Source organism: Carlito syrichta, unplaced genomic scaffold (assembly GCF_000164805.1).
Source record: "Carlito syrichta isolate Samal-C Ts95f unplaced genomic scaffold, Tarsius_syrichta-2.0.1 Scaffold303331, whole genome shotgun sequence".
Lineage (NCBI taxonomy): Eukaryota > Metazoa > Chordata > Mammalia > Primates > Tarsiidae > Carlito > Carlito syrichta.
In genome coordinates, this window is record NW_007247427.1 from 1,159,665 (window position 1) to 1,180,810 (window position 21,146).

General features: G+C 34.4%; 1 protein-coding gene across 5 annotated transcripts in view; it reads right to left on the bottom strand.

The window, feature by feature from the left end:
* SDCBP (syndecan binding protein) overlaps window positions 1-19,288 on the bottom strand; it is a 20,690-nt gene extending 1,402 nt beyond the window's left edge. The window contains exons 1-7 of one of the 5 annotated variants that reach the window (XM_008058402.2): window positions 19,214-19,288; window positions 12,670-12,748; window positions 11,351-11,460; window positions 5,933-6,091; window positions 3,560-3,735; window positions 1,933-2,104; window positions 1,197-1,288 (exon numbers count right to left, since the gene is read on the bottom strand). In XM_008058402.2, coding sequence (XP_008056593.1) covers window positions 1,197-1,288; window positions 1,933-2,104; window positions 3,560-3,735; window positions 5,933-6,091; window positions 11,351-11,460; window positions 12,670-12,748; window positions 19,214-19,264 — 839 coding nt within the window. In that variant the 5' untranslated portion in view covers window positions 19,265-19,288. Of the gene's footprint in view, window positions 1-1,196; window positions 1,289-1,932; window positions 2,105-3,559; window positions 3,736-5,932; window positions 6,095-11,350; window positions 11,461-12,669; window positions 12,749-19,213 lie in introns of all 5 variants that reach the window. The other 4 variants (XM_008058401.2, XM_021712505.1, XM_021712507.1 and 1 more) reach the window with 4 other exon arrangements.
* Window positions 19,289-21,146: the final 1,858 nt, after the last annotated feature.

Sequence of the window (21,146 nt, forward strand, 5' to 3'; positions counted from 1 at the left end):
GCCTCAGCCTTCCAAGTAATGGAACTACAGGCGTGCGCTACCACACCAGGCTAATTCTTTGATTTATAGTAGAGATGAGGTCTCACCAAGTTGCCCAGGCGGGTATCGAACCCGCGGGGTCAGGCAATCCACTCACCTCAGCCTCCCAAAGGCGCGGGATTACAGGCTGAGCCACCGAGCCCGGCTGGGAAGGTCTTTTATACAAACTCAGAAGGGTCTCTGGGAACTTAGTTGCTGGCAGAGACTCAGTGTGAAAGACTATCTGTATCTTGGCTAGAAAAGCAAGACAGGATACAAATGAGTCCTTGTATATCAAGGCCAGTGACTTAAAATTTAAAAAAAAAAATGACAAGGCTGTGATGAGCAGGGGAGGAAATGGAGAAGAGACCAGTGATTTAAGAGAACTCTAGAACAATCAGTCCTGACAATAATTCCTTTATCCCCTCTTGAAGAGTAGTAGGTACATTATATCAGAAGACAGCCCAAACAAAAATTTCATTACAAGGGTTATGTTTATAAATCTTTAAAATCTCATTTTCACATGCATTACAGATATGCTGAAGGATTCCAAGCTGACCTGACAAAAACAGCTATGAGAGAAGCTAGGATTTGAAAAGCTCTAGAGAAAGTAACCCTGCTTCCGCTTTTCAATTCTCCTCGCTCAGTTTTCTTTTTTTTAACGTGTATATTTTATTTTAAAGATGTGGGGTACCATTCAGGATTAAGTATACAAGTGGACATCGTACAGGTAAAGTTCCAGTCCTCAGTTCCTAAGGACAGATAACAGGACCACACATTTCCTGAGATGCTGGAAAGAACAAATGGTTACTCCTAACATCCCATAGGCATCTCCATCATGAACTACCATGACTAGACTTCTACTGAGTAGCAGGCAAAATGCAACTGCAGTCAACTGAATTACAGATTGAAAGCTAAAGGCATGCCCACTTCCGCTTTAATATCTTTTTTCCTCTAGGCAGTATCAAAATTTAGCAAGTGTATGGTGAATTTTATTCCCTAATTGGGAAGTTGTGAGGATTTATCCTTACCAATTTAAATAATTTACTTCATATTTCTAGATAAACCAGTATCATTCCTTAGTTAAAAGAACCAACGGTTTAGGTATTAAAATAAAGTACAGTGCTTATATTAAGTCACACAACCATATGTATTACATTGAAGAACTGTCTACTTACCGTTTAATAATATGTTCAAAGATAAAAGCAGGCATGATTGTAATAGTGACTACACTCCCAGATGTTGACAGTATGTCTGCAATTTGAGAATCCTGATAAAAACACATAGTAAAAATTAATTCCACTGAGGCTTTATTTACTAAATGTAAAACTGTGTTACTCTTGGTAAATAAATATACAATATATGCCCTATATAATCATCTTTTTATTACTGAATATTAAATAATCTCCCCATATGCAATACTACCATATTATCTTAGTTAACTATATATTCTAAACCAAAGTTTATGAAATAAGCAGGTCACAAAGTCTTTAGATCGTAAGACAGACTTACTTAGGAATTTGTGGAGGAAAAACAATTATAAACACAAAGTACTGATATGAACAAACTATGATTCGTTTCCTTATATTCCTGGAATGAAAAATGGTGGTCAGTCGTCCACTGATAATGTCATCAAAATCTCTGCTGCCCGTGTTGCCACAGAACTCTAGCTCAAGGGACTTCAGAGATCATTTAGTCTAGTCCCTTTATTACAGGAACTGTAATTCAGGTAACACTTCAAATATTTCCTGTGACTGGCCAGATTCAGAGACCAGGTCCCATGTCCCCCACCTCCCACTGAGTTTCTGTATTTTGGAAGTCAATATGAAAACAGAACCATCTAAATAAAGTCAAGAGGTAAACATATTTTCTAAAATTAAGCTGGCAGAACAAGGCATAAGGCCTGCTTCTTACCTTCAATCCAATGACATTCTGTCCATTGATTTCACAGATATTATGTTCCGTGAGAAGACCATTTCGGGCTGCAGAACTATCTTTCACTATGGATGTTATTTTTCCATTTTTAAAGATAAAGCCAACATGTCCAGTACTATCCTTATGCATGGTAATTGTCCGTTCAAAGGGCCTATAAATATAATGGGTTCAATTAAAAACTTAATTCAAAGGCAAATATTTTAATGGATTTCATATACCATAAAGTCTGCCATATTGGATACTGTTATAACAAATACTAAATATTTCTAATAAATATATTATGCCTCTGATACTATATATTCACAGAACACCTTTGTGTAAAAGATTTTTTTAAAATATTCATTATGGATTGACTGGTTTGCTAATTAATTAATACTTCCTTCTTTAAGTATCAAAGACAATTGAACACAATGCTTCATGTGTTTTTATCAATATGCTTTGCTTTTCCTTTAAAATTTATAAGACTTTACATAGCATTAAGAATGAGATAGACTTTGAACTAAATCTCAGTAGTAAAAATAAATATTTTTTATTAACTTTTGGTAATTTTTGGAGCCTAATTATTCTTAGAGAACGTTTCCTTTATTTGAAACCTTTATAATATTTCTCAAATCTTGATTTAGAAAATTTAATAGTATGTTTTTGTTGTTGCCATATTTAAGAACTATAGAAGCAATAAGACTTAAGTTCCTCAAGCCCTTTTAGAAAGGAAGGCATGCAGCTATTATAAAAAGGCAACCAAGCTGTCCACTCTCAAAAGATGTCACACCAGTTGCACTTGCTTGCTTCTCTACAACTCTGCTATTATGTTATCATAGGGCTTTATAATAAACTTGGAAACATATCAGAAAATTCAGAACAGCCATAACTTCTTGTTGATCCATCTTACTCTCTCAAACTGTTTAGCTATAAAGTAAACGTAATATTCACCTAAAACATTTCCTAAATAACTAAACTATATGAGAAACTGGAAACACAAAGAAATAAAACACAAATTTAAATGTGAAGAAACAAAAACTCAAAAGCTTATACTAACAATGTGATATAGGTCCACCAACCTGGTGAGGCCTGGGCAAAAAAAAATAAAGGCTCATATTTTATGTGCTAAATGTTTAAAATTTTAAATGAACTAAGTGCTAACTAGAGTATCCCCCCATCCTTTTGAAAACGACTGCTTCACAACTCCCCACATTCCAGATGTGGTTTTCAGAACTCTCAGACCTCTTGCAAGTCTATGCAGGGTCCATCCCTCTTATGGAGGGATCACCTTGTGTGTGAGAACACGCAAGGGAGGATGTATCTAAGCAGTAAATTGGAACATGAGGCCAGAGATGCCCTGCTACTTACTAACCCAACATACATTTTATATTTCTGTAGAGATTTGTCTTATACTCTGAAATAGGTATATATATAAAATCAGAATGCTATTAAAAACAAATCAAGTTATGTAAGAAAAATCTGCACCTCCTAACTGCAAGACTATACGGCTCATCAATAACACTTGATTATTTCCTGCAACAAAACACTATATTCACAGAGTCCTGAAAGCCCAGAGAATGGAAACCTAGTCTTGAATTTCCATTTGAGCTGTTCATTAACAGCTTACCTGTCACGAATGGTCATTGTAATCTTCTCTCCAAAAGCCTGTTTGAGCACCTTGTGTGCTTTATCAGAACTCCAGCCTGCACAGTTTTCCCCATTAATCTGGAGTACTTGGTCCCCAAATCTCAGACCAACCAAAGAGGCTGGGGAATTAGCTTGAACTAACTGAACAAATATACCCTAGAAAATAAGAAAATAACTTTGGTCATTTACCATCATTATGATATGGTAACATATTAAAAATTAATTCCACTGAGGCTTTATTTACTAAATGTAAAACTGTGCTACTCTTGGTAAATATATAATAGAAGCCCTATAAAATCACCTTTTAATTAAGAAAATTAAATAATCTTCCCATATACAATACTACCATATTATCTTAGTTAACTATATATTCTAAACCAAAGTTTATGTAATAAGCAGGTCACAAAGTCTTTAGATCTTAAGACAGACTTATTTAGGAATTTGTGGAAGAAAAAAATTATAAAAACAAAGTACTAATATGAACTGAAACTATGATTCATTTCCTTATATTCCTGGATTGAAAAATGTTGGTCAACCGTTCACTGATAATGTCAAAGTCTCTGCTGCCCATGTCTCCACAGAATTCTAGATGGAAAATTGGGAAACAACTGTTTATGTTAGAAATCTACCCTAATGACAAAACTGAAATAGAGAAAATTATATGAATAGTGTGTGTCAAGTTAACCCCCAAAAAGAAACTGAAAAATTTATCAAGGCAATAACACAAAAGAATAAGGCAAAAGAAGTACGATCTCAATAGTAATTTCTATCCCAAATCATGACCCATCTTATCAATCTCAACCCCTTCAAACTGGAATACAGAGATTAAGAAAATAAAGTAGGACAACTTTAATAAATGCAAGCTTTTATGAGTCTGATATAATACCAAATAATTAGTACATACATAATCATACTCAGGGGAAAATTCAAGTTTTGTAAGTTTGGTGAGTTCTTTCACAGTTTAAAAAATTACAGTTTAACATCATAATTCTCCTTTCGAGCTGAAGGATTTCTTTACCCATTTGCTAAATAATGCATAATCAAATAAGATTAAAGTTTGATAGCCTAAAACGAAGGATACATTAAATAACACTAAGTGGACTATGAAATAAATACAGAAAACTCAAGTACCATTAACTAAGAAATAAACCAACATGGATATTTTTACTCAATCAGATGTTGAACAAAATACAAATAAGTAAATATAAAGCAAGCGTAAACCTGATAAAATATGAATGCATCTACAAAGCTAGACTCTTTCTGTAATCCTAATCCTCATTTCTTTCCTGTGTCTGTTACACAATAGAATGGGAGGTAAGAGTTAGGCGGCACCCCACAAGTGAACCAATGTGCTCTGGCCAAGTGGACAAACCCACTGCAAGTATACCTACAAGGGGACCAAAGGTCCTATGAAAAGTCTCTTTTCTTTCTAGGACAGAGGAAAAGAGCAGAAGAGAAATCCTGGCAGAAGGGGCAGTAGTTTACTTTATTCCCTGAAGAGAAAGGGAGAAAGAGCAGCGAAGTGAGAGCTGCCTAAACAAGCGCACTGACGTGCCTTGAATAAACTATGAACAGATGCGGATGGTCTCAGCCCCCTGTGTAGGCAGGCAGGACCAAAGCCAAGATCTGCCTCATCCATTTAAAGCAGTGAACCACACTTCTTATACTTTTCTATGTGAAAAGGCTAGATGCACTGAGCTAATGAGCCATAAGACTGAAACAGAATCTAGTAAGGTAATGGCTAAAACTATAAATCAGGACAAGACCCAGCATGTCCTTAACAATTCTAAATGGTTCCTCAGAGAGTAACTCTGTTTCATATCTTCAGTATGATAAGGTGAGAGGCGATTTATAAGGTAAAGTAATGGCTGCCCTAATTTGAAAGAAACTTTTACTTAGAAAATAACCTATTCAGTTCAAATCTGAAGGATGAAAATAACAAATCTGCAAAACCATCTCACAAGTTAAATAATCATCATCTGGTTTAAAAAGGCCCACACATCAGTTCTAACTGATCAGCTTTATCTTCACTTTCACATATGCTGCCCTATTTAAATACCAGAATTATGTTACACAAACTATGTTATAATATATGTACGCCAGTGAACTTTACTCCAGTTACTCAAAAAAAAAAGTCTTTCAATGTAATGTGGTTGAAAGTCCCAATTATGCCTCCTCAAATTAGAGCATCTCCAAGTGAACAAATTTAAGTTAGCATATTTAAGATATCCTCAACTATAGAAGCATCATTATAATTAAAGCATTTGAATTTCAAATTATTTTAATCATTATTAATCATGTTATATTCTTTAAGCTATTTAAACAAATTCAAATAGATATTTAAAATACTTACATTATCAACTGATTTAAGCCTGAGTCCAATTTTTCCATCTTGATCCTTACACAAAATGACTTCACGAATCCCTTGCTTAATTTCTGCTCTACGAATTCCAACATCATTACCAGTTACAGGAGCCACCATATAGTTCATACTGGAAGGTCTCGCTACCAACTGCTGACAAAAACATACATGTGTCAATGTTTAGAAATAGTCTCCTTGAAAAGACTCTACAATGATAGTTAACTGAAACATACTCATTTGTGGTTTTCCAAAAAAGTAGTCCACAAATAATTTATTTCACATGAAGTTCAATGTCTGCAAAAATGACACTGATTTTATTTACTAATTCCTCAGTAACTTATCTCCATATGTATTATCTCTAATAGATTCAATGACCTACATTCTCTGTTGCCATTTGAATGCACTGCCATTAGCTTTACATGAACTTTGGCTTGTCCTCACCTCAAATATATTACTCTTAACTTAAAGGCCATATCATACTTTTGAGGCACACATTTCCTGGAGTTCTTTTAGGTGTTATGATCGTTTACACTCTACTTATCCTTTCAGAGTTTCTATAAAAAGAACAACATTCTTGCCTTACAGTGTTACTGCGAGGATTAAATGAAAAGTACACATTGTATGAGCCACAGCACACGTAATCATCTATGAACTACCTCATATGCACAAATTAGGAGCTTGTGTCAGGTACAAGTTTCTAATTTTTTCGCTTTCATAACTAAGACTGGTTTCTTATTTTAGGTGGACTCTTTCCTCAACCAACCAGCCAAAAAAAAAAAAAGAGAAGAGATTACCAAAGCTTCTTAATAGTTTTTCATAAAAAGACACAAGGAGTTCTAATGTGCCTAAGAACTATGATTTTTAGAGTGACAGTGATTTAAAAAAGAACCTCAGCTACTGAAACATCTCAAATTGGAAATTTACTCATTCAGAATTCATGGTAATTCCAACAGCATAGTCTGAAGCTGAGAGTCTAACAGGAGTAACACACACATACACAAATACTATACCAGACATTCAAACTCTATACTAGAAATCAGAACACAATGCCCGAAGAAATTACTTATGAAGGACTACAAAAGCTGAAAAGTTCATTACATCTATAAGACAAAAAAAAAAGTCCGGTAATAGTATAGGAAAAGAAATAAAAAGCAAATGCATTATTTAGTTGGAACTCACTTCCATCAGAATGACTATAAATTCTGACTGAGTAAATATTATAAAGCTGGTAGTCCAACACATACAAAATTTACTATACTAGAAATCAGTACAGTTACAGAAGAAATTACTTGAAGGAATCCCAAACAGAGCACCGTGCTCTCGCTAATTTGAGGAGATACAGATAGGTCAGGAAGGTTGAGGCAGCTAGAATCTTCAGGGCAGAGCTGGAATGGGAGGAAACTCGAAAGAAGAGAGCTCCAGAAATCTGCAAAGGGGTCCCCTTGTGCCTGCTGCTGAGTAATAATCCAAGTATGCATGAGGTGAATCTCCACAGGCTAGGAAAAGGATGTTTAGGGATCTTATTATAAGGTTGAGAGACATTCAAGTATCCACCAGCCAGGTAAGAGATTGCTTGTTGAATACCCAAGGGCACTCAGGAGAGACTCTAGAGTGAACACACTTCTTTACTAATGGGGATTCCCTAGACTTACAGACATACCCCCAACAAAGTGTAAAATGAGTCCCTGAAGAATCAAGCAGATCTACATTAACTTAACTGCCTGCCAGAAAAGTGCCAACATTCTTTAAAAATACAACAAAATCCAGCACCTAAACATGTAAAATTAACAATGTCCAGCATCAATTTAAAAAAGCAGGTGGCATGTGAACAATAAGAAAATGTAACCCATATCAGGAGAAAAATCACAAAGGGACTAAAAAATGACAAGAACTCATATAATTACCAGACAGATTTTAAAACAGCTAGTATAAATATGCTCAATTTTTAAAAAGAAACCATGAGTGATAAGAGAAATACATGATATAAAAAAGCAGCAGATTTACACTCAAACTAATCTTTGACAAGGGTGCCAAGAATATACAATGGGGAAAGGATGACGTCTTGTCAATAAATGGTGTTGGAAAAATTGTGTGTCCACATACAAAAGAATGATACTGAACCCTCATACCATACACACAACTCAAAATGGATTAAATATAAAACCTAAAACCATAAAATTCCTAGAAGAAAACAGGAAAACATTTTCTGATAGTGATCCTGATAATAATTTCTTGGACATGACACCAAAAGCATAGGCAAAACAAAATAAAAAACAAGTGGGACTACACCAAACTTAAAAGTTTCTGCACTGCAATGGAAACACCAAAAACAAAAAGGCAACCTACAGAATGGGAGAAACTACTTACAAGCCATATATCTGATAAAGGCTTAATATTCAAAATATGTAAGGAACTCATAGAATTCAACAGCAAAACAAAAACAAAAAAAAAAAAACTTATTAAAACATGAGCAAAAACCTAAAAAGACATTTCCCCAAAGACATACAATGAACAACAGGCATATAAAAAGGTGCTTAAATAACTAATCATCAGGGAAATATACATCAAAAGCACAATGAATTATCACCTCATATCTGTTAGGATGGCTATCATCAAAAGATAGGATATAAGTGTGGGCAAGGGTATGAAAAACATAGTACCTTTGTGCACAGATGGTAGTAATTTTAAATGGCACAGAAACTATAGAAACATTACAAAGGTCCCTCAAAGATTTAAAAATGGAAATACCATACGATCCAGAAATCCCACTTCTGGGTATATTCTCAAAGAAAATAAAATCACAACCTCAAGAGAATCTGCACTCCCATGTTCACTGCTGCATTATTCACGGAAACAAGTGTTTGTCAACAGATGAATGGTTAAATAAAATGTGATGTGTGTGTATAATGTGTGTATATGTGTGTGTATACATACACACACGCGCGTGCGGGGGGTAGGTGGTAGAAAGAATGGGGGAAACACTGGTCAAAGTGTATAAACTTTTAGTTATGAGTAAGTTCTGGGGGTCTAATGTACTGGGTGGCAAATATAGTTAATAATACTTTATTATATATTTGAAATCTGCTGAGAGTAAATTTTAGATCTTAAGTGTTCTCAGCACAACTCCCCTCCAAAAAAAGGTAACTGTGAGATTATAGATGTGTCAATTAGCTTGATTTTGGTAATTATTTCACAATGTATACATATAGCAATACAGCACATTGTACACCTTTAATATATACAACTTTGATTTGTCAACTATATCTCAATAAAGCTGGGGTGAAGAAAAGAACCAGATGGAACATCAAGAAAAATATGTGAAATGAAAAATTCACTAGATAGGAAGAGTTAACAGAAGTCTCCAGTAACAAATTAAAATAAAACAAAACACAGAAGAAAGAAAGAAAGGCAGGGCACTAAGGAGCCCTGGCGATTCAGACACTTCAAAAATGAAGATCTAGGTCACAGCTGCTCTAGGTATCAAGGTTTAAAAACAAACAAACAACAACAACAACAAAAAAAAACCAAGCAGAAATGCTGGCCAAAGGCAAAGAGAACAAAGCATACATGCAGTGAACAAAGGAAATCATAAATATTAACTACTGCCTCGTGCAAGTTACTAAAATATGAATCACAGCAATTACGACCATCTTCTTTCTTGTATTTATATATTTTCTATAAATATTGCAATTAATCTTTTTGCTCCTCCACCCTTTCCTTTTGTTGGTAGTGGTTAACTTTATAGCTTGTTTTTAAGTTAAAAATATTCAGCTGGGAATATGACCACTTAGAAGGATAATTAATATCATGACCAATCAAGACCATGACCTTTGCCCAGAGATGGTCACAATAACTGGTATCATCCCTTTCTGGAGAAAGTGTGAAAGTGATTTAATTTATATCAAGGGATACTTGGCTTGATTTTGTATACTACTGAGTTAAGAATGATTCTTATACTTCTAAATGTTGTAAACAAACAAAAAGAAGAATATGTGATAGAAATCATGAGCAACCATTAAAGTCTAGTATTTATTATGGGGAACTTTATAGAAGAGTCTGAACCTCGACTATATGAAGAGCTGCAACTTTGAAAGGGAAAGTGTAAAGTTGTTACTGTTGTCACATGATATTCAAATATCTGTGATGTGTGTGAATTTGAGTAGTCAAAGGGCAGATGGTAACAGGTATTAAGTTACCATTTGTCAGTTCCAAATCCACCCTTCTAGACTATACTTGGAGATGCTGGGCCTAGTTGTACAAATTACATTTTCCTTTGTTAGGGACTGCAGTGACAAGCACCTTGTTGCTTCCCGTGTGCTTCCTGTTCCTGTCAGTACTGCCTGAGCTTAGCCCTTATCCTTGGTGGAAGCAGCTGGTTCCAGTTCCCAGCTTTTACTCACACTCCCAGAACTAGCCTCATTACAACCCCTCAGAGGTACCAGTAATGCCAGCAGCGTCCCCTCCTCCAACCTCTGAGTCCCAGCTCTGTGGGACTCTTCCTCCAAGAGTCTAGGTTCTGTTAACTTGAACTTCCTCCCTGTGTTACCCTAGTCCTGGGAGACAACAGCAAATGTGCTTCAATTACATCTGTGTTCATTTTTGCTTTTCCAATTCTTCAAGCTCTTTAATTTCTTAAATTACCTCTGTTGAAATAACTACTATGATTCGTTTTCTCAGTTGCATCCTGACAGACACAAGCAAGTTTTCAATAAATATTTGGTAAATAGATGCCAGCTACTACACAAGCACTGGGGTTAAGGCAGCAAGACAGACACAGCTACTTTGTGAAGTATTTAACTGAAATTATAGTAAGTGCTACAAAGTGCTATGGTCATAGCAAAGACCTTAATAAACAGTTATCAGAGTCACTATATAAGCCTAGAATCTGGGATCTAATTATAAGAACCTTTGGATTTCGGAAATAATATTAAAAGATTATGAATAAAGAAAAGATATGATAGACATGTACACTTCAGAATCATTAATCTGCTAGTAGTTTAGTACTGTTTGACACAGTAAGTTACTAAAGGAAATAAAAGAAAGCACTTGTTATAACCTAGGTTAGGAGTACCGAAACCCTAATTATGGTAGAACTAGAATGGATAAAACTAGTACAAGAAACATGGAAGAGACAGAATCATTAGGTTTTAGTAACAGACTAAATGCAGAAAACAAAGGAGAATGGACTAGTAAAAGGTATCTGAATCTTTAAGTCCTAATAAATTCAAATGGTGGTAATAGCACAAAATGAAGCAGATTATATACAAAATGATATCCAAAAAAAGTCTAGCACATTTCTGAAAAGTGAGATCAATACTAAAGTTCATGAGTGAGCCACAAAAAGGAGAGCTTATATCTATGTGTAAAATGTCATTTTTTATAAATCAAAGCTAATTTCACTATACATACCCCCTGAGTTGGTACAGCAGGAGTCATGGTCATATTTGCACGTATTTCTTCTTCATTTAAACTCAGGCCCATGTATTGAGAGAGTTCCGGATACAGTTTGGGATAGAGATCTAATATAAATGAATGAATGAATGAATCAATGAATAATAAAGAAAAAGGTACTTGCAGAATACTCAAAATGAAAACTACTTTTATAATGGGCTTCTGTTTGTGTTTTTAAAAATTACACTTAAGTCATAAACTCTAGGATGAATTTAAAGTACCAATTTGGAAGAGTACCTCCCCCATCTCTGTGATGACAAACAGAAATGCAAAATACAGAAAATGTTTAAAGTCCAAGTCATAAAATACGAAAATACTTCAACTGAAACAACTTCAAATTTCTAAATACTCAAAAGCAAAAATAATTTTTCCAAACAAACTACTTTGCCCTTCCCGGTTTTTAAAATAAATATACTTGATTAGGAATTTAGTAATATCACTGATTCTTCAATTCAAAACTGTCTACTTGTCAAATCAGCTACTTTATAACTCATTCCATAAATAGGGATATGAAATGATTCTTTTGAATTAATAATTTTTAAAAATCTTGTAAATTTATTTAGTGCTATATTATTTTAATAATGTTAATCACACGCCAATGAAATTCTGGAAATGGAAATGGTATTTTTAAATACTAACATTATTTAACTTAGTAGTTATGCACTATTTCCAAAAGCTCTTTTTTACATATTTGTGACTTAAAGCAAAATTTCTAAAAGAAACAATGGTTATATACATTTTTAAAAAGCCACAAAAAAATCGATTTAATACTTAGTATCTTAAGTCATATTATTTAAGAATTCTGTCCTGAATCATTCTGAACTTTGAAGAAAAAGAAACCAACGATAGGATTATAGAGACTGAATAAAGACACCAGGATTTGGGAAGCTCCTCAAAAAAGCAAGTGGTTGGAAATTTCAGAAGTTCCTCTAGCAAAGATAGAAGACAGTTCAGAAAGTTCAAGAGCAGCTTCATGCGGCAATTGCAATTCACATGTAAGGATTTTCCATAATAAATCAGACATATGTTAGGGACTTATGAGTCAGGTTAAAATCAATTATCAAAACATAAAACACATCTCCATATTCACAGTTAACTCTCTTGATTAAAATAATTTTTTTTTTAAGCAAACCTTTTTCCTTATTACTACTAGGGCTTTGACCACCAATTTTATGCAGTCTGTCAAAAACAAATAAATCCCGGATCCCTTATTTCAGCAAAAGAAGACTCAACAAATATTTCTGCTCACAGAAAATAAACCCAAAGTATAAACCTACTTCCATCTTGAGAGATGGGAGCAGAAGCCTCTGACAAAATTGCTGGGTTGGCAGGGTTTGCAGAAAAGGCAGTTTGAGCCTGAAAAAGAAAAGAAGATAATTCTAACAACATGCTAGAATACCTACTTAAAATTCTTATATAATTTATAAGTTAAATTCAATGCTTCCAAAAAGAAATGAAAGCACTGAAAATTAACAAGGTTTAATTTCAAACATGTCAGCAATACATTTTTCAAAGGAAATCTGCAAATAAAAAATATATTTGATACTCTAAATATTTTTAAACCACCATATAAAAATTGATTAAGCACCATTCTACATATCTTATAATGACTATTTCATAGTGTTGCTGCAAATTTAAAAATTACTATTTTTAAAGTGCATTCTAAAATGGGTAACAATACATTTTACATTTTCATTAGTCTTTTACTAATTAGTCCAAGTGAAAATATTTTATTTACGTAAGAAAAAATCTCAGTCATATTCATATAAAAAGTCACATATCAGAAAAACACCTAAAAAATTAGTTGCTAATATTTATTTTACCATTTAAGCATGTCTCAATGAAATAATCTATATTTTCATTTTAGCAAGTGTAGGAAAGGGTTATGCTATACCTAATACTTTAAAAATATTACAAACTATGCAAAAAACCATACTTTATCATTGACATAAAGGGATGATGACAAAATAATACAATTGGTAACTATTAAACAAACTTACCAAAATTACCTTGACAAAATATTTGTTTCTCAGTGCTACTCATGCCTAAGTAAACTCTCAAGGTTGTCTTGATAGCCTACATCATATTAAGTATCCCACTGATAAAAATATTTTGTCCTTTACAGATAGATTTGATTTTCTGAAACAGCCATATGTCATCGAGATAAGTGTGGTAACAAATTGTATAACCAATCACTAATGATCACTTTTTATATAACTGGAAATTCGTTAACTAAAAATAAAGTTTATACTCATCTCTCAACCTAGCTCTGAAATCAATGCCAAGAACAGTCCCAAAGATGCCTAGAGAGATGGAATTTTAATTTAAACAAGAAAAGCTTACAAAAGCTTTGACTGGTACTAAATTTATTTGTATTGTAAATATTGATATACTTGTTGAGTCATTTTAAAATACTATTTTGCAATGTGTTCAACATACTGAAATGAAACAAAATGCAGCATGAAAAATCTTTATAATTGTAAATAGCAGTCCAAAAAACAAAAAAAAATCAACATGTGTTGAATTTTAAAGTTTTTGTCACCACAGATCAGCTTAAAGGAGCTAGTGCTAGGCTTGTTGTACTACTTCTTGAATCACCTCTAAGAAAAAAATACAGTTCAGCACTAGAAAGAAATTAGCTATAAAGGCATAAAAATACATGGAAGAAACTACTAAGTGAAAGATGCCAATCTGAAAAAAACTACATATGATTCCAACTATATGACATTTTTTAAAAGATCTGTGGTTGCCAGGGGTTGCTGGGAGGGATAAACAGGCATAATACAAAGAACTTTTAGAGCAGTGAAACTATTCCGTATGACACAATACAGAATATGAGCTACATGCTTTGGTCAACAACAGACGACATACACAACAATGGTCCCATAAGATGATAATGGAGCTGAAAAATTCTCATGACGTCACAGTCTCTGTAACATAGTAGAGCATTTTTATAAAATACATATAAAAATGCAGCACATACAATTATGCACAGTACATAATATTTGATAATCAACAACTATGTTACTGGCTTATGTATTTACTCTACTTTTTTTTCCTCCTGTAAAAGAAACTTTAATGATTCAAGATGTAAGAGCATTTCTTTACTACTAAAAATAATTCCAACATGTAATGGCTTTCTGTGGTGAAATTTATTTCAAAATCACCTCAGTTTTTAGGTATCCATCTGTGACATTACATATATATGTGTGTGTGTTACATGTATATGTCATATATACACTCATACTTATATTTATATTTATATTTATATACACATGTTTCCATCCTCTGGCTCCTAACTCCTATAGTCCTTGTTACAATCCTGTTATAATGTTGGAACACTTTAGGCCACAGCAGCAGGTCTCAGAAAACACATTCTCCCTCTCTCTTTGACCTTCTGTCCTCCCTTCACTCGCCCAAGGCAAGACTCTAATCTGATTGTGAGTCATAAGGTCTTCATTCCAGAGTGGATGCTTAAGGAAGGAACGCTGCAGAGAGGCCAAGAAGACTTTGGACAGGTCTTGTTGGGTTTCTCTACTCAATCTATTATTATTAGATCACACTCTTTTTCTCCAATCACATTTTGAAACAGTTGTCCAGGTGTCAATCATGTCTTATCCAATGAAGTTTTCATTAAAAAAAAAGCCCAAGAGGACAGGGTTTGGAAAGCTTCCAGATAGCTCAACACATGGAGGTTCTTGAAGGGCGGCATATTTGCAGAGGGCACAGAAGCTCTGCACCCCTTCCCTACTTCACCCTACACCTCTCTTCATCTGTCTCCTTTTAAAAATCCCTTATAATAAATCGGCAAACATGTTTTCCTGACTTTTGGATGCCACTCTAGCAAATTAGACCCAAAAAAGGGTCATGGGAACTCCAACTTGACACTGGGGGGTCAGAAATTACAGAGGCCCAGACTTGTAACTAGTGGAAAGGAGGATAGGATCTGATGCTAGGTAAGTGTCCAGGGAAATGTCAGAATTTAACTGGAGGATATCCAGCTAGTATCTGCTGCAGAATCAATTGTTTGCTTGATGTATGGAGAGAAACTTCCACACATTTGGTCACAGAAGGCTTCTGGGTTATTGTTGAGCGAATACAAACAGTACTTTGTGAGTTTGAGTGTGTTTTTTCTAGATCATCTTTTCTCCTCAGTTTTCTACTTCCTAAGTCTCTCTGTCACTTCCTTACTCTCACCCATCATGGGTGTCTTTCCTGACCCTCGGGGTCAATATTTCTATATTTTTTATCATTATTTTAAAGCATATTCCTTCTAATTGCAAAAAAAGAAAAAGTTAACTATAAAAGTCTTAGGCAGATCTTTCAGGATGTCTTCTAGAAGAAAACACTGTTATCATAAAAGACAGTTCCAAGTGTGTTACTGCCCCCCAAGATGTTGTAGTAGGACAAGATATGAAAGCAGAAGACAAGGACAGATGATCCTGATCCTCTGTAGACCTAGGCTAATGTGAACACATGTTAGTTTAACAAAAAAGTTTGAAATTTTTAAAAAATTAACAGTTTTAAAAATAGAAAAAAGCTTATAGAATAAGGAAATAAATATTTTGTGCAGATATACAATGTATTTATGTTTTAAACTGTTATTATAAAAGGCAGAAAGTTAAAAAATTAAAAATGCTTATAAAGTAAAAGAGTTACAGTAAGCTAAAGGTTCATTACCGAAGAAAATATTGTCTTATAAATTTAGTGTAGCCCGTGTCCAGTGATTATAAAGTCTACAGTAGTGTAATGTCCTAGGCCTTCACATGCACTCACCACTCACTCAGTGATTTACCTAGAGCAATTTCTACTCCTGAAAGATCCATTTATAAGTGTCTTATACAGATGTATCCTTTTATAATAATCTTTTGTACCATATTTTCATTGTTTCTTCTCTGTGTTTAGATATACAAGCATTTACTAATGTATTGCAACTGCCTACAGTATTTCAGTACAGTAACATGCTGTACAGATTTGTAGCCTAGGAGCAACAAGCTATACCATTACGGCCTAAGTGTGTAGTAGGCTATACCATTTAGATTTAAGTACACTATGATATTTGCACAACGAAATTGTCTAACAATGCGTTTCTCAGAACATACCCTGTCATCGACACATGACTGTATACATATTATTAGACATTTTTCAAAATCTGTAGAACATACAACACCAAGAGTGAACCCTAATGTAAGCTACAGATTTTAGGTAATAATGAATGTTAATGAGGTTCATCAATTGTTAACAGACATACTCTGTTACAGATGTGGATAGGAGAAGAGGTTTATGCAAGTGTGGGAACAGAAGATATAACTTTCTGATCAATTTTGTTGTGAATCTAAAATTGCTCTAAAACATAGCTTATTATTTTAAAAATCACTTATCCTTTTCATAGTAGTTATTTTCTATTCTTTCATTGCTACTATTATTATCCAAGGAATACTAAAGAATATAGAAAGCTCTCTGCAAAGTTATATAAATGTAATTATGAAACTTATAGTAAAAATAAACAAGAGAGAAGAATGTGGCAAAAAAGGGTGACTCCTAGAGCAAGAGCAGGCAGTTGCTGCCAGGGCCTATTGTTTCTGCCATTTACAAAAGCATGTGGAGAAACCATGCTTGTGGCTCCACACTGTCAAATTCTACTCACCATATAAGGAAACTGACAAGCTCTGGTTCTGTATATCATTGTTAGGATTTAGAATGGATAGAGAGGTCCAGGAATTATATGATGCTGAAAGCCACAGCCTGATAGATATTGCAAAATAGTTTATAAAATATGAACCGTCAGGTTCACTGCTGTAATTTAGCATCAGTGGTGTAAAAAGCCGGCCGATAAGAAAATGAGTACTACCATCGTTCATTATACCTTTTCAGCAGAACCTCAAGAATAAAAACAAATATTAAGTATCACCTACCTTAGAAAATGAAACAAAAAAAATCCAGTCCAAGAGTTTAATTGCAAGATTAGGAATATTTCTAAATCCAGTGGGAATAAAAAAACCATGTTTCTCTCTCTTTACTCACTGCTGCCAACTTTCTGCTCTGATATAAAAGGTCTTTTAATAGAAATAATCCATGTGATTTGCTTCTCCTTAAAGAGGTCAGGGTGATGTAAATTGTAGCCCTCTTATTTTTCAATTCATTATTTGTCAATATTAACTCTGCGTTTTCTGCTGTTTTCAAAAACAAAAACTTCTGATCAAAGCCAACAATGGTTAATTTAAGTTCAATTCCATAACAAGTTAACAAAAAGAATGAAAACAAAGAATAGAACAGTCACTCATTCACTCATTCACATCCATCTTCTTTTCAGTGAATGTACTAATGTCATATTGATGGCTTCATAACTAGTTTGGAAAGCTAAATAGTTCAGAGAAAAGCTTTAAAAAAAAAAAGAACTGTGGAAATAAAAACCACACGAGAAAAATTCTGACAAAATACTTAAGAAAGAATTGATAAAACAGACTGAACAGGCTTTTTAAAATTTTGAAGCATCGAAGTCCTGGCCGCTGAACTGTAGATTTTAGAGACTTTATAAACCACATTTTAATATCCACAGTACATCTATGAAATAACTGTTCATGATTCCCCCATGTAACAATTTGTCCATCCACTGCCACAAAGTTAATATCCCAGCTACGCACATGTTACTTCTATTTATTTTTCTTTTCACCCCAGTAAGGCCAACATTTTGCCTAAAATACTTGTATTCTTCAGGTTGCGTAAGACTTCTCCAAGGTTTGTAAGAAGATCTTTCTGCTCATTAATCAATTACTGAGAAGTAAATCTTACTTTAGAGTAAATTGCTCAAGTAGAATAATCTTTAGGATAAGGAGTTTTTTGTTTATCCTGCCAAATTAAAATAATAAGCAGCTGAAGAGATTCTAAGTTTGTAAGGCATGAAGTTGAAAGCTAACTGTAAGCAGATGAGTTCACTATATACTATAAATTATCTCCGGTTAAAAAGATTACTAAAAATCTTCCAAATAGCCAGAATTGATTCTAACCCCAGACTTTCTTCTTTCACATCTCATCAACAAGAGTACCTGCATAATGAACATTTGTATACCTAACCCTGATTCACTGAATTGTACCCCACATCTTTAAAATAAAAAAATTATTTTTAAAAAGTAGTAACTGTATTCAAAGCTAATACTTAAAGACTATCAAAATTTTTGACTCAGTGAAATTAGAAATACCACAATCGCTAACACAGTCATTTAGAGAAGGAACAAATCAAATGTCTGCCGCACCAACTCTAAAGGGAACTAAGTCACCACGCTTTCTTTGTGTGTTCACATTACTGCTCTTCTACAAGCAGCACGTACTCCATTATTTCTGTAATTTTTAACTTCAAAGAGGAAGCACAGAATTATTTCAAAGATTGGTCATGCTTAAAGATCCAAAAGAGGTACGAATTTCACACATAACTATGACTATTTTAAAATATATATTTTATATGTTTTATAGAATATATAAAATAATATATATTCCACCTTTTAATATATATATATATATATATATATATATATATATATATATATATTCTATGTAATTTAAATTGCAGTAAGAAAATTCAAGCTACCTTTGGAGAGTTTAAGTCAAATGTTAAAGAAATAATATCCCATGCCTATAACTTCAAAGTGACATGAAATGACAATTGCTAGTTTTTCTGTAACTTTTTAGTCTGCAATTAATAGAAATTTTTAAAAGTTTATGAAGTATACAAATGAATATGTCCATTATTTAACTACTTGCTTTACTTCACCTGTAAGTATAATGTATGTTACATTTACTTTTAGAAAAAATATTTAGACATACCTGAATTACTTTGTCTACCTTCAAGTCTTCGAGAGATGGATAGAGAGACATTTTTGCAAGATTTTTCTAAAGGAAAAAAAGGAAAGTTATATTATACTAATGTCATACAAATTTAAGTAACATACATAGCCAGAAACATACACATAAGCATGTACAACAGTTTAACAGAATAAGAAGCATTTAAGCCGGGCTCGGTGGCTCAGCCTGTAATCCCACGCCTTTGGGAGGCTGAGGTGAGTGGACTGCCTGAGCCCGCGGGTTCGAGACCCTCCTGGGCAGGTGAGACCTCATCTCTACAATAAAAAAAAAAAAATGAGCCGGGTTTGGTAGCGCGTGCCTGTAATTCCGGCTACTTGGAAGGTTGAGGCGCAAGGATTGCTGGAGTCCAGCAGGTCGAGGCTGCGGTGGCTGGGAGCGGTCACTGCACTCCAGTCTGGGCGACAGAGTGAGACTCCAACTCAAAAAAACAACAACAAAAAAAAGAAGCATTTAAATTACAAAACATTAAAAAATAGGAACATAGAGGCCATACCACAAGTTAACTGATTTAATAATTATCCAACTACCTCTCCCTCCCTAAATATTACTATTAAACTATAACCATTACAAATTTTAAACTTCCCTGCAAGCAGAAGTTCCTTCATTTCACAAACTCAAGAATATCAAATAGAACTATTATGACTTACTCCTAGCCTCTAAAGTGCTTTTACTCAAGCCAACAGAATATATGCTAAATTGGTATAGGGTAACATAAGATTCTTGAGCTAAGTATCAATTTACTACCTCTCATCTCCAAATCCAATCCTTATTGCTTGCTCTCCCAAAATGGAGCTGAGCCCTTCCAATCTTGCTCTGTTGTCAGCTGGCATGATGTTAAGTTTTGTCAGTAGGGACAGCTGGAGGTACACTGGAGAACGAAGTGATCTTTCTCTTTCTGGTTCCAATGTACTACTCTAGCCAGACTCCTGCAGTACCTGCTTCTATAGCATCCAGGGGTCTGCAGAAAGCTGCTCAAGCACCCAGCAGCTTACCCCAGCATTCTGTTGAGCAACTTCACCACAGAATGTCACCACCAAGGAATCTCCCCATAAGCAACACTTCCAAGCACCCCTTCATGTGGCTTTGCAGTGAATTCCAAGGTTCAGCACCCCAGAGGGAGAATTTCCAGTGTATTTCACCAGCATAGAATCTGGCACGTTCTCCACCATCCACTGAGCAACATCTGCCCTCTCCAACAAGGCATGGATCTCAACTCTAGAAGGACTATTGCTTCCCATGGCACTCTATCTCATGCCTGAAATTAGGGCTACTTTTTAAATCTGCTGTGTTCTTTATAAAGTTTTCTTCCAAACCAATCTCTACTTCAATCATGTTGCAGTAATTTGTTATATGAGGACTGACAATTAAGTTTATGACTCATGCAGTTACACTGGCAGCATTGAACAAACAACCTGGTAAGTTTCATAGACTTGGTATTTCAGTGTCTCACAGCTGTGTCTGTGTTGACATGTGGCAGTGTCTTGCTGAGGGACATTCATTATTGTTGCATGCTTTTGTGTGCTGTTGTGAGAAAGTCGGAACTTGAATTAGAGCAATAAACAAACATTAAATTTCTTGTTAAACTTGGTAAGAGTGGAAATGAAATCAGGGACGTGTTAGTTCAAGTTTATGAGGATAATGCCATGAAGAAAAGAGCAGTGTACAAATGGATTAAACATTTTTCTCAGGAGATACAAAGCATCATTGAGGAAGAGAGGTCAGGATGGCCAGAACAAGCAGAACTAAAAAACGTTGCAAAAATTTGTCAAACTGTGCATCAAAATTGTCAGCTGACAGCGAGAAGCATAGCAGACCAAAGAAACATCAACAGAGAAACAGGAGAATCTTGTCACAAGAAAACTGTGTGCAAAAATGGTCCCAAAGGAGCTCTCAC